Below are 13,613 nucleotides of genomic sequence, written 5' to 3'. Positions count from 1 at the left end.
TGTAGGGACTTGGTGAGCACTGTAAAGGTTCTGGCTCTCATTCTACAAGAAATGGGGAGCCGCTGGGGAGTTCTGATCACAGGAGTAACAAGATCTATCTTGTACTTTATCGGGATCACTTTGGGTTCAGTGTGGAAACAGACCACAGAGAAGCAAGTGTAAAGTCTGGGAGACCACTTGGGAGTGCAAAAATTAGGTGGGAGATGATAATGGTTTGAACAGAATGATGATATAGAGGTAGTGAGAAGTGGCTGGATATAAGGATATTTAAGGTAAAGCTAATAGGGTTTACTGATTATTAGATTTAAGTGTTAAAGAAATGATGCTACAGTGTTTGATGTGAGCAATTGGAAGAATGCAGTTAGCTGCCATATCCTGGGGTAGAAAAGATTCTGGGAGGCAGGGGTGTGAATCTGGAGTTTGGTTTTGGAGTTAAGTGTGAGATGCCTAATACACATCCAAATGAAGGAGGCAATTTGGTAAATGAGTCTGGAGTGTGGGGAAAGAGAACTGGGTTTGATATAAATGTAGGCGTCATCAGCATATAGATGGTATTTAAAGGCATGATACTGGATGAGATTATCTAAGCAACTGTTGTGGCAACAGGTAACATAGAAAGTACCTAGCACATCATTGGGCATATAGTAGGTGCTCAATAAATGCTTTCCCCTTGCAGCCATAGGGAACTTGACAGGCTGTTTTAGAAGTAGTAAACCCACACCTTCGACAGCTCAGCTGGTATAGCAGAGGAGTGCAGAGGTTTGCAACCACCGTCACCCTTAGAAGTAGTAAACTCACCTCAGACTGTATTTAGACTGCCCAATGTTTACACACTGTTACAAATGACCTGGTTTCACAAGACTCTGGGGTTTGGGTTGTTTGCTTTCATTTTCATGTTTTTGTGTCTTCACATGGAATTCCTTATGCAGTCAGACCGAGCATTAAAGTCCCCATGCTCTCGCCCACATGGCAACTATAAAACACCACATTGTGGCAGCAGACAGGAACTTTCTCAGAGCACAGAGCAGCTGCCCACACCCAGCAGAAATAGATGAAACTTCCATTTAATTAAATGTGCTCCCAGAAGGCCCACATCAGCTCAGCAAACTCACACCTGGACACCAGGATCTGGCTCCTTCAAGGAATCCAGATGGCTTATCTCTGCCCTGGACTAATGGGCACATTCCTGACTCATCATGTCATATTCTTTATAACAGAGACTGAGATGTCCTTAGGGCTCTGTCTGAAATGCTCTGCCTCTCTTCCTTTGACTCTTTGTTCAAACATCACCTTCTCAGTGAGTTCTACTTTGACTGTCCCATTGAAACTTGCAATCTCTTCAACAGCATTCCCTTCTTTTGCTCTATTTTCTTTCATAGCACTTACCACCTTCCAAAATCCTAAAATCTTTATTTATAATACTTTTTGTTTATTGACTGTCTTGTTCACTGGTATATTCTCAGAGGACAGAATATTGCCTGATACATATTAGTTGCTCAGCAAATCTGTTGATTGAATGAGGGAGTGTCCACTTTATTGTTGGGGCAAGAGCCTTTACTCCTGAGCCTTTTCCCAAGGCCCTCAACTTTGAGCCAGACCACAGTAGACCCCTTTCAGACAGCACATGTGCCCCCTTGGAGGAAGGTAGCAGCCTGAGTGCCCAACCCCTGGGGAGACAGGGTCAATTCTTGGGCAACCACAGGCTAGTAATATCACCAACTCACCAGTCTTACATTCTAGTTATTCCTGCTCCTCTCCCAACCATATTCTTCTCAGTTTTCTTACCCTCAGGTCACTGCTCTCTGCTTCTTCTTGGTCCAGTTTCCTACTGCTCCCCTGGCACTGCTCCCCTGGCACAGCCCACACTCTAACTTTCCATTATGCGGCATAAAACTGTGTTCCTTTATATCCTCAAACTCTTCAGTGAATGCTCCTTCCAACTTTGCTTTCATAGAAACCTAGGTCTCTTGGGAAAACACCATTTTTATAGCCCTCTGCAAGGGAGGCTGCTCTTCCTTTTATACTCCATGCACCCTGGGATCCCTGGTTATTCTCTTGGTACTCCATTAATGCTTCCAAACCACCAATATGTCATACTTATTATAAAAAAAGAAACCACCAGAAACTTGTCTGTTGCTTATGCTATCCAGCAGTACTCCCTTTCCTCTCCCTTCCTGTTCTCAACTGCTTTCTCCTCATTCACTAAGACTTCAGCTCACAGGACAGCCTTTCCAATCAAGCTTATAAAGTTATGCCTATGGCTTAGAGCTTTCCGTTTATTCCAATTAGAAAACACACAGCTGGTGCTCAAGAAATATCTGCTAAACGAAAGAGTGAAGAAATGAAATCTAGGGTATGGGGCAGGAGGCAAGCTGAGGTCCAGGTCTCATTTTTGGGCGATATCCCTGCCAGTTTACCAGACACTGATAAGGGCTGACTCTCATCCTTGGTATTACCATTGTCACCACATTAACTGAGACTTAGTAGTTAAATAACTCACTCCAGATCAGAGCTAGTAAGATGTGGAACTGGGCCCAAAAATCCATGTCTGACTCCACAGCTCACATTTTTAACCACCAAAAAGTTGTCTTCTTGAACAGTTCTTGTAGTAAAAAGACAAGGTTTTTGCACATCATTATTCTGAATAATGCTTACAGCACTGGAAATGTAAGTCACTCTATTTATTCCAGAAAGACATAATTAAACAAATACAGTGAAGACAAAAAAAATCTAAAATGTCTATTTCCAGGGTTTTGGAATATCATTGGACATAAGGTATTTTAAGAGTATTTCTCCCATTCTGTAGGCTGTCTGTGCACTCTGTTGATAGTTTCTTTTGCTGTGCAGAAGCTCTTTAGTTTGATTAGGTCTCACTTGTCAATTTTTGTTCTTGCTGCAGTTGCTTTTGGGGATTTAGCCATACATTTTTTGCCAAAGCCAGTGATGAGAAGGGTATGTCCTAGGTTTTCTGTGGGGATTTTTATAGTTTGAGGTCTTACATTTAAATCTTTAATCCATCTTAATTTTTATATATGGTAAAATGTAGGGGTTCAGTTTCATTCTTCTGCATATGGCTAGCCAGTTATCCCAACACCGTTTATTGAATAGGTAGTCCCATTCCTTATTGCTTACTTTTGCAGACTTTGTCGAAGATCAAATGGTTGTAGCTGAGTGGCTTTATTTCTGGGTTCTCTATTCTGTTCCATTGGTCTGTGTGTCTGTTTTTGTAGCAGTATCATGTTTAGTTACTATATCCTTATAGTAGAGCTTGAAGTCTGGTAATGTGATACCTCCAGCTCTGTTCTTTTTGGTTAGGATTGCTTTGGCTATTCTGGCTCTTTTCTGGTTTCGCATGCATTTTAGAAGAGTTTTCTCTTTTCTATGAAAAGTGATACATGCAGCTGCAAGTCATTATCCTAAGCAAATTAGAACAGAAAACGAAATATCACATATTCTCACTTACAAATGAGAGCTAAACACTGAATACATAGGGACATAAGAATAAGAACAATGGACACTGGAGACCACTAGAGTGGAGTGGAGAGTGGGAAGAAAAACTACCTGTTTAGTACTGTGCTCACTACCTGGGTAATGGGACCATCCATACTCCAAACCTCAGTGTCACACAGTAAACCCAAGTAACAAACCTGCACATTTGCCCCCTGAATCCATTTTTTTTTAAAGGAGTATTTCTATGCAATAGGGTTCCAAGAATGGAAAACACCTGGAGTGAGGAGACAATTCTCATGCCGATGTAGCTGTGTTGCATTCTCAATTAAGGGTGAGCTAACTACAACTTGCAGGCCAAAGCCAACCTTTCACCTGTTTTTTATAGGGCCTGTGAGTTAAGGATGTCTTATTACATTTTTAATAGATGAGGAAAAAAATTAAAAGCAGCATATTTTATGACACATAAAAATTACATAAAATTGCCAGGTGCAGTGGCTCATGCCTGTAATCCTAGCACTTTGGGAGGCTCAGGTGGGCGGATCACTTCAGGTCGGGAGCTCGAGACCAGTCTAACCAACATTGAGAAACCCCGTATCTACTTAAAATACAAAATTAGCCGGGCGTGGTGGCATATGCCTATAATCCCAGCTACTTGGGAGGCTGAGGCAGGCGAATCGCTTAAACCCGGGAGGCGGAGGTTGCAGTGAGCTGAGATAGTGCCATTGCATTCCAGCCTGGGCAATAAGAGTGAAATTCCATCTCAAAAAAAAAATTATATAAAATTAAAATTTTAAGGTCCATAAATAAAGATTTATTGAAATATAGCCATACTCATTTATCTATGTACTATCCATGGATGCTTTCATGTTAAAACAGCAAAGTTGAGTAGTTGTGACAAAAAAAAAAGGCCCCAAATCCTAAAATATTTACCATTTGGCCCTTTGCCAAAAGAGTTTGCCAACCCCTCTTATAAATAATTTCTTCTGTCTTACCTTCCAGTTCACTAATTCTGTCTTTAGTTGCATCTAATCTGCTGCTAATCCCTTTTATTGAGTTTTTGATTTTGGTCACTGTATTTTTTAACTCTAGAAGTTCATGTTTTTCAAATCTGGTGCTTTTCATAGTTCCCTATGCTACGCATATAGTTCAGTATTGTCTCTTATTTCTTTAAATACAGCATATTTAATTGTTTTACAAATGATGTGTGGCAATAATTCCAGTTTCAGAAATCTTTGTGGGTACTCCTCTGTTCAGTCAGTTGTTTTACATGGTTCTCATAAAACCATGAGAACAAGCTTCAATAGAAGCCTGTTTCCTTGTGTGTTTAGTTGTTTTTTACTGTGAGCTGTTCATTTCCTTGAAAAGTTATTTTGTGGGGAATGCATATGACTTCCTCTATGGAAAGTCTGCATTTACTTCTGCCAGGTGCTTGGAGGTCAAACTGGAATACCTTAAACTGAACTCACAGCTTGAGGTTCCCTAGATCACTTGAGTGATGAGAACTCTGGCCACAAATATCAAATGTTTCTGTTCCATTGCTATGACCTACTCAGGGTTTTGGTAATCGTTCTTGCAGCCCTGCTTTGGGGGTGCAGGTTTATTAGTGTTCTAGTTTATCCTTATGCTGAGTCTTTTAGGGTTCTAATTTAATGTGAAAATAATTAAAAGATGAAAAATATGGAAGGTAAGTTAATATAATGAGAAAGGTCTAAAATTCAATCAGAATTTCAGAAGAGGAATAGAGAAAGAGTATGGCAGAGGGAATATTTAAAGAGATAATGGCTGAAATCTTTCCAGAACATATGAAATTCTTATACCCAAGAATCTAAATGAGGCCAGATACTGTGGCTTACACCTGTAATACTAATACTTTAGGAGGCTGAGGTGGGAGGATCACTTGAGCCCAGGAGTTCAAGACCAGCATGGGCAACACACCAAGAGCCTAACTGTACCAAAAATAAAAATTAAAAAAAAAAAAAAGAAGAAGCTAAATGAATCCTAATCAAGATAAATAAAAAGAAGGCCTTACATTGGCATAATTATTCATACTTTACAGAACCCTTTCTTTTATTCCTCATAAAACCATAGAAAGTGAGTACTATTATCTAAATTTTTCATAAAGGAAAACTGGGATTCAGAAAGCTAAAATATAATAATTGTCTAAGGTTATATAATACTAACCAGCAGAGACAGAATTCAAATCCAGTTCTGATTCAAGTTCAGGTCCTTTCCTATACCTCAGAAATAAAATATAACACAACCAGAGAGGGACTTGGTGAGGGGAGATCTCAACTTTGCTGAGGATTCCCACCAAAAGCAGAATCCTTAACTTGGAAATTTTTCTCTGGAAGTAGGTGGAAACCTTTCTCAGGTATCTGTGAGACTGGAGAGACAGCACTAGACTTCCGAAGACAGCACTGGACTAGAAAAACCTTTGCAGCTAGAGGCAGGAAAAGTTCTAGCTTGTAGCTTAAATTGTGAGTTAAATCAAATGAGGCCAAGCCAATTTACTCTGCTAAAGACCAAATTAACTCACATAGCTCGAAGAATTGGCCTGATACACAACAGAAAGCTACACAACAGCCTACTATGTACCACCCAACTGTCAGGAGAGCAGGGTGGGAGTGTCCTCCTCATCGTCCTCTTTTCACTACTGAAGACAGTTTAAATACTGTAGTTAACATATCCTAGAGAATATGCCTTTTGTTCATCAATGTGATTCAACTTGGTAATTACTCTATCTCTTCCGTTCTGGTGGCATTTCACTTGCTTAGGGCTTATACTTGATTTGTATTTTTTCCTGTGTGCTAAATTAAGAATTTTCTAAGAGTGAAGCCTGTGGCTTTCTAGCCACATTCAAACTCCATTTCCCAGAAGCTAAGAATGAAGATGTAAGAATTTTCTAAGAGTGAAGCCTGTGGCTTTCTAGCCACAATCAAACCCCATTCCTCAGATGTTAACATGCGGCTGACATCTCTCTACTAGCCTGATAACCAGAATAGACACTTCTTCCTTCATAGTTGCCTCCATAATGTATACAAGTTGGGAGATTTACAATGCTTGAAGTCATAGCACGAGGCACCAGACCCAAGAAGCCAGATGCCAGACTATTCAGTGGGAAAGCCAACCAGCCCCTGGTTTGATGTCTTGTATGTAGGTGTGGCCATCACCATCAGATGCAACTGTGGAAAAGGCCTTATGCAAGACAGGAGAGGAAGGAGACACAATTCTGATCCTTCATGATGTCTGCCTGGTACAGGGCAGGGGACAAAGGTGTACAAAGATGACTAACAATAGAAAGGAATCACAGTAGGTAGTAATGTGGTTTTGCAGGGATTTATTGAGCATCAGCCAGGTGAGCAGGCTTGCATGGGGCATGAACACATAGAGTGGAAAGAGCTGCAACTCAAGGCATGTTTGTCAAACAGGGGAAGTACGCAGTCATCCTACCATCATCCATCCATCCATCCAAGCGTTCAGTGTTTAATGAGCACCTGACACACATAGACTAATACTGTATAGGTGCTAGAGAAACCAATAAGGCTAGTAGGGAAGGATTGTGGAAGGATTAGACACTCAATACTTGACAGTCCTCTATAAATTAATCATTTCAATGGAATTCTTACAACAACCCTGTGAAATAAGTTTATTGTCATCATCTTACAGATGAAACTGAGACTCAGAGTGGTTAAGTAGCTTGCCCCAAATCATAAAGAGAATAATAAACATCAATCTGGGATTTGAACCAAGCTATCTACTATGCCTAGCTCTGAGCCTGTGCCCTTAAAAAATTAGTAATTATTATGCAATTACAGCATAGTAAGATAATTGTAACAGAGGTAAAAAATTCAAAGGAAGCACAGAGGAAGAGGCATTTTGTGTGGGGAGGAAGTCGTTTCTTAGTTTTCCAAGTGGACTAGCAAGGAAAGAGAATTTCAGACACAGATAACAAGCATATGCAAAGGTAGAGGGAAAAGGAGGGTTCACCTGTGGCAAGAGTGGCAGGAGTTGAAGCTGGAGAGGAAGACAGAGAATGATCACAGAAGGCTGTGCATGTCAGGTGCCAGAGCATCTTCGTGAGGCTCCTGCCTCCTGCTGTGACTCAACTGTTCTCTACTCTGCAGGAGAAGGCCTTCCAGGAGCCTTCTAGTCCCTCAAACTCCTGGCGGTGGCCTCCTTCTGTAACGAGCTGCCCATGCCAGCCAAATTGAAGGCTTTATGTTTGCACCTATCATCCCACCCTCTCCAGCCACTGCAGACTGTAACATGCCCCAAGATTCTGCTGACAGTCTGAGGACAGAGGCCCCAGGGAGTCCCCCATTCACCAGAAGAGTGATAAGAGCTGACCCTTCAAAGCGAGACCCAGTTTTCACAGACCTCTCTGCCACAGAACCAAGGTATCTTCTCATTCTACTCACAGCTTAGAGTCCAGATTCAGGAGGAAGCCCAATCGATCATACTCTGAAAAAGAAAAGCAGAAAATGTCACTGAAGTCAAGCCACTGATGACACTAACATATTGCATCCCCCAGACCTAGACCCTGGGGACAGACAACCCTTGGAAAATTACACAATTCAACTGCTTCAAAGAACACAACTAAATACATAAACCACAAAACACCAGCTGATCACCTGCTTTGTGAAGGACCAAGTTCAATGCCAGGTATTTCCTATGCTTCTAGGGCAGCCAGTCCTATGTTGGTATGCAACTGCCTTCTTTCCTGTATCAATGTGGTAATTGGAACTGAAATTTAGTAAACCATGAAACTGGACCCTTGAAAAGTAAGGATCAGATGCAATCTCTGCTTCTTCTAAGCTCTAAACACAGCATTTGCTGAATCAGCCATCTTAGCCATGTCTCTCCATGGCTAAGAGACACGGGTCCTCAGATCCATGCCAGTTCTCTTCATGGTCATCATAAAGAACCAACAGATCAGATTACATAAAGAACAGCAAGTTTACAACAAAATTGAAAGAAAAATTGATGTTTGTAGCAAGTGACCAATCAGATAAAAACTTTTAATTTATTTAACTTCTTTACATCTTGCCTCATTCTAAAATGAGGTTGAAGCAGTTCTACAAAATTGTATGTAGTACAAGATTTTAAAAAGGAGAAAAAATATGGGGCCAAAGTGGACATAAAAATAGGAAAATGCAGGTGGGGTAAGGAAAATAGCAAAAGTGAACATCCTAGGGCCCTGTGTGCTTGCTAGAGGAAGATTACGGATCTGTCCCCAAGATTTTCCACAGCTAAAACTAAGTGCAAAGCACTGATTTCATGGTTCAGCAGTATCCAGAAAATAAACCAGCAGAATCACAGCTATTCTTGATACTAAGACTTGAGGGAAATTTCCTGTGTTCTCAAAAACATCTGTATATGGAAAATCATAGAAAGTGTCATGGGATTATTTCTTATGGCTCTGCTCCATAATTGCAGTGTGCGTGTATGTGTGTGTGTGTGTGTGTGTGTGTGTGTGTCTGTGTGTGTGTGTGTCTCTCTCTCTGTGTGTGTGTCTGTGTGTGTATGTGTGTGTGTGTGTGTGTGTGTCTGTCTCTCTCTGTGTGTGTGTCTGTGTGTGTGTGTGTGTGTGTGTCTGTGTGTGTGTGTGTCTGTGTGTGTGTGTGTGTGTGTGTGTCTGTGTCTGTCTCTCTCTCTGTGTGTGTGTGTGTGTGTGTGTGTGTGTCTGTGTGTGTGTCTGTCTCTCTCTCTCTGTGTGTGTGTGTCTGTGTGTGTGTGTGTGTGTGTGTGTATGCCATATTTTGGCATATGAATGCAGTGGCATATGAATAAGGTGGCCTATGAATGCAGTTCTTAGCTAAGCTGGCCTGGCTCAGTCTGAGGGTAAAACAGAATACCAAGACCAAAATACTGAATGGAAAAGGCCAGGCAGCAAAGCTTTCGAGGAACTCAGCCTTTAATAAGCAGTGAATGGCCAAAAGAGGGAAGTTACACATGCTGACAAGTACTTCCCAGGAGTCATTCTGCAAGGCCAATTAAGGCCAGATTCATTGCTTTCAAAATCATCTGAGCTGTGGAGAGAAAATAAATCCTCTTCTTAAAATTGAAGATACCAGCTAGGACACTTAACTCAACAGAAGGCTTGCCTCCCAAGAGAATACCCTTGAGCAAGTGAAAGCTTTTCCTCAAAATAATTCTGGTTCTGCTCTAACGCAGACAAATGGATGAAAGACTTGCCTTAACATATCAAGAACTTACAAGCATTGGTAAGAAAAACAAAAAAGTCTTAAATATAAAACTAAAAATACAATTTGTCAAGAGTCAGTGTCAAAGTTAAGTGATCTTTCAATAATCCTATTTTATTATTACATAAAAAGGAAACCTCATCAACTTGCCAAATACCTGTTACCATTTCCCTGTGTGGTGACAATCATGGGGGAACTCTTGTGCTATTGCTCCTCAGACCTGAGCTAAGACTCCCTTAGACAATGAATCCATACTTTGGCAGATTCCTTCCAGAGAGGCCAGAGAATGTTTCCCTCATTGTTGCAAACTCAAATGTTAGGGGCTAAGCAAGAGAGAGCATAACCCAAATGAGGGAAGCGGGAGAATGTAATACTCTCATACAGCAGTAGCTCACACTACTTATTTTAGTTGCTTTAAAAAACAAATCTTGTTGGAATGTCTTTTTTTGATTCACTGTTTTTTCTCCCATATATTTTCTGTATAGTAAAAATAATTGTATCTGGGGTTTATTATTTGCCAGTGGCATCTTAGTTTTGTTTTGTTTTACACATATACACACACACACACACACTCTCTCTCTCTCTCTCTGCATATTAAATTTCTAAGAACTCTGCATTTCTAAAGCAAGTTTGTCCCTTCATGGCTCTCTTGGTCTATCTCTTTTCTCTCTTTCATTAAGAGACATGAGGGCAGGACACAGTGCTGTAATCGCAGCAACTTTGGGAGGCCAAGAGGGGAGGGTTGCTTGAGCTCAGGAGGTTGAGAACAGCCTGGGTAGCATAGTGAGCCCTCCTATGTTCAAAAAAATTTATTTAAAAATTAGTTGGGCATGTTGGTGTACATCTATAGTCCCAGCTACTCCAGAGGCTGAGGTAGGAGGAAGGTTTGGGCCTGGGAGACAGAAGCTGCAGTGAGCTGTGATCATACCACTGCCCTCTAGCCTGGGCAACACAGTGAAGGCTCAGTGTACCCATACAGCCCTCAAAAAAGAGACATGAGTACCAGAATAATGATACTCATGATAAATGGCAACTGGGCCTTGGCTCTAGCATCAGAGCCCAGCGGGAACTGAGTCCATCTGGACAGTGCGTGCCCTGCTGAAGGGCAGCTCCCACTAGCTCCTGCTAACTGTGCCAGGCAGCAACACAGGCCCCACATTACCACATCTTCTGATTTTTTTTTTCAAGCCAGGAATCTGGATTTTTAAGGTAAAATTAAGTTTATAAACATTGGCAAACGGATTCAAGAAAAATGTAAAGATGATGTGGACTGACAGCTCACGAGAGCTGTAGCTGCTCATAGCAGACGCTCAATAAATAGTTGTTGACTGTTATCAGGATTATTTGGTCACAACAGTCATAAATCCAAATCACATTAGTGTAACGGGATGCTAGAAAGAAAATTTTACCCGGGTCTGTAAGGTGATAAGTTTCAGACACCATAGTGAAGTGCTAGACTAAGATGCAGATTTTCAAAGGAAATCTCTGAATACTTATCACGTAATTCTAAAGGCCTTCCCTATAACACATATAAATAGTAATCAGTTGCTGGAGATGAAGGGAGAGAGGATTTGAAAACTGCTTTATGGGGAGCTGTGTTATGAACAGGGCAGGATGGGTACTTGTCTCTCACTCCAGCCTGCTGAAGGAAGCTTGACAGGGCCATAAGGTATGGAGAACTCAATGGGCTGCCTGGGGCCCGCCTCCTACCCAGTAAGTCTAGAGGATATGCTGGGTGATGGGCGATGGGCAGGCTGACTGCAGAAGAGCACTGCATGGGGACTGGCCTGCACTCCCAGAATCTCTGGCAAAAACCAATGCATGAAGGAGTTGGTGGGGGCTTGTTTTGGGTTCTTTCCAGAAGATCTGCCTGGAGGGTTGACAGGCCCTCGGCCAGCAGAAGCAGGGGTTAGATGTTGGGATTTCCAGGGGCTGCAGAAGTGAGGAGCAAGGCAGAGGCACAAGCATTATCCATACTGGGAGAACTGCAGAGAAGAGGGGTCCACGATGGAAACGGGTCATCAGAACACTCACAAAAGCACCCCACCAGAGTCAGCTTTAACCACTTGTCAGGTCCAGAGAGTGCAAACACTCTAGGTCTTTACTGCTCATTCTCTCTTCCTCCCACAGCAATCTGGGGGAGGTCAGAGTCAGCAGCTAGTAGCTGGCAGAGGAGGGAAGAGGAAAGACAAGCAAGGCATGCCCTTTCCCTGTCAGGCACCTGCCAGCACTAAGCCCTACTGGGGGGAAGGGAGCAACTGCAGCTTTCATGAATTGAAAGCTGTGACTGTTACACAAGATGGGACACTCTAATTTTGGAAACAGCAACTCACTGTGACCATGGAATTTTTATTACTTCAGGTGTATTAAAGACATGACGACATTTTAAGGGAACAGTGGGAGACAAAATGAAGGTGTCTGTGATGATCCCTTCACATTGCCTCCATGCTCAACATACTGGTTGCACTAATTTAGGTGAACAGGGCGATTTAATGGTTCACATAACCAAAACATGGGAAGGGCCAGAGTGCAGAGGGTCTTGGGGGTGGCCGAAAGTGACTGGAATACACCAATGGCCTCCCTCTATTGCCTGTACTCTCCCCTGGCGAGCTTTCTTGGTAAGTGAGGCAACGTGGCCACCAGAAACTTGTAGGCAAACATCTTCCGCTTCACCACTGGCAAGGATTGCATTTGCCCCTCTGCTCCCAGGGCGAAACTCCTGGAGAAAGGCTAGGACTGGTGGAGCTTACACCAGCTCTTCATTCTGTTCTAGTCACAGAGACTGAGATGGGGTTTGTGGAAATTGATGACTCCCATGTGATACACATGGTTACAAGGAGCATTACCAGAAGAAAGGTATTGTCCTGAACAAATAAAGTCCTCTTACAAAAGAGTAGGAATAATCTTTGGAAAACTTAAATCTTTGGAAAGCTAGCTAAATCTCCCAGGAAAGTGCATAGCCAGTTAAAATGAGCCATGGACCCCATTTCTCTCATCCTTGGTCCTCTGTCAAATCCTTCTCATAATGCCCTCTGATTCCCCATTCCAAACACCCGGCCCACCCCCTCTACCTCCTGCCACAAGTGAAACCTGGCAGACCCTACGAGGCTTTTCTTGAGACTCTCCAGGAGAGGCTGCTTTTCCTCCCCTTTGCCAAGCACCTGTGGGAAATGAGAAGGGAGTGCTTATGACATACTGCGCTGTGGTTTTCATTGTCTTTCTGTGTTTGGCATCCTTGGGGTTCTTGGATCCGTGGGATTTCATTACATTTGAAAAAACTTTGGTTCTTATCTCTTCAAATATTTTTCTGCCCTCCTCTGTCTTTTAGGGGCCCTAATAACACATGTTATTAGGCTGACTGAAGCCCCATAGCTCACCAATGCTCTGTTCATTTTTTTCCCCCAGTAGTGTTTCACTCTATGTTTCTTTCCTTTTCTTTTTTTAAAAGACAGGTTCTCAATCTGTAGCCCAGGCTGCAGAGCGGTGGTACAATCATAGCTCACTGTAGCCTCTAACTCCTGGGCTCAAGCAATCCTCCTGCCTCAGCCTCCTGAGTAGCTAGGACTACAGACAAGCACCACCACACTTGGCTAATTTTTAAACTTTTTGTAGAGACGGTTCTATGTTGCCCAGGCTGAACTCCTGGCCTCAAGCTATCCTCCTGCCTCGACCTTCCAAAGTGCTGGGATTACAGATGTGAGCCACAGCACCCAGCCCTCACTCTGTTTCATTTTAGATAGTTTCTATTGCTGTATCTTCTAGTTCACTATTTTTTTCTTCTACAGTGTCTAATTTTCTGATTATTCATCATGTAAATTTTTCATCTCAGACATTGTATTTTTCATCTCTGGGAGTTCTTTTTCATATATTCCATGCCTTTCCTTAACATTCTCATGCTTTCCCCTACCTTCTTGAACACAGGAATATGACGTAATACCCCTAATTCTATCATTTGTGTCA

General features: G+C 42.2%; 1 protein-coding gene across 17 annotated transcripts in view; it reads right to left on the bottom strand.

Moving 5' to 3' along the window:
* Window positions 1-13,613, bottom strand: part of ST3GAL3 (ST3 beta-galactoside alpha-2,3-sialyltransferase 3) — a 230,102-nt gene that overhangs the window by 107,391 nt on the left and 109,098 nt on the right. For all 17 annotated transcript variants that reach the window (XR_004259500.1, XM_032247284.1, XM_032247282.1 and 14 more), the window contains one exon: window positions 7,869-7,911. Coding sequence is in view for 16 of the 17 variants with exons in the window: in XM_032247284.1 (XP_032103175.1) it covers window positions 7,869-7,911 (43 nt within the window). In the remaining variant the exon portion in view is untranslated. The remainder of the gene's footprint in view (window positions 1-7,868; window positions 7,912-13,613) is intronic.

The sequence above is a fragment of the Sapajus apella genome, unplaced genomic scaffold (genome assembly GCF_009761245.1).
Source record: "Sapajus apella isolate SASKATOON/1434 unplaced genomic scaffold, GSC_monkey_1.0 scaffold62, whole genome shotgun sequence".
NCBI lineage: Eukaryota > Metazoa > Chordata > Mammalia > Primates > Cebidae > Sapajus > Sapajus apella.
The sequence above is the reverse complement of the archived record's forward strand: the minus strand, read 5'-3'. Positions and strand labels throughout refer to the sequence as shown.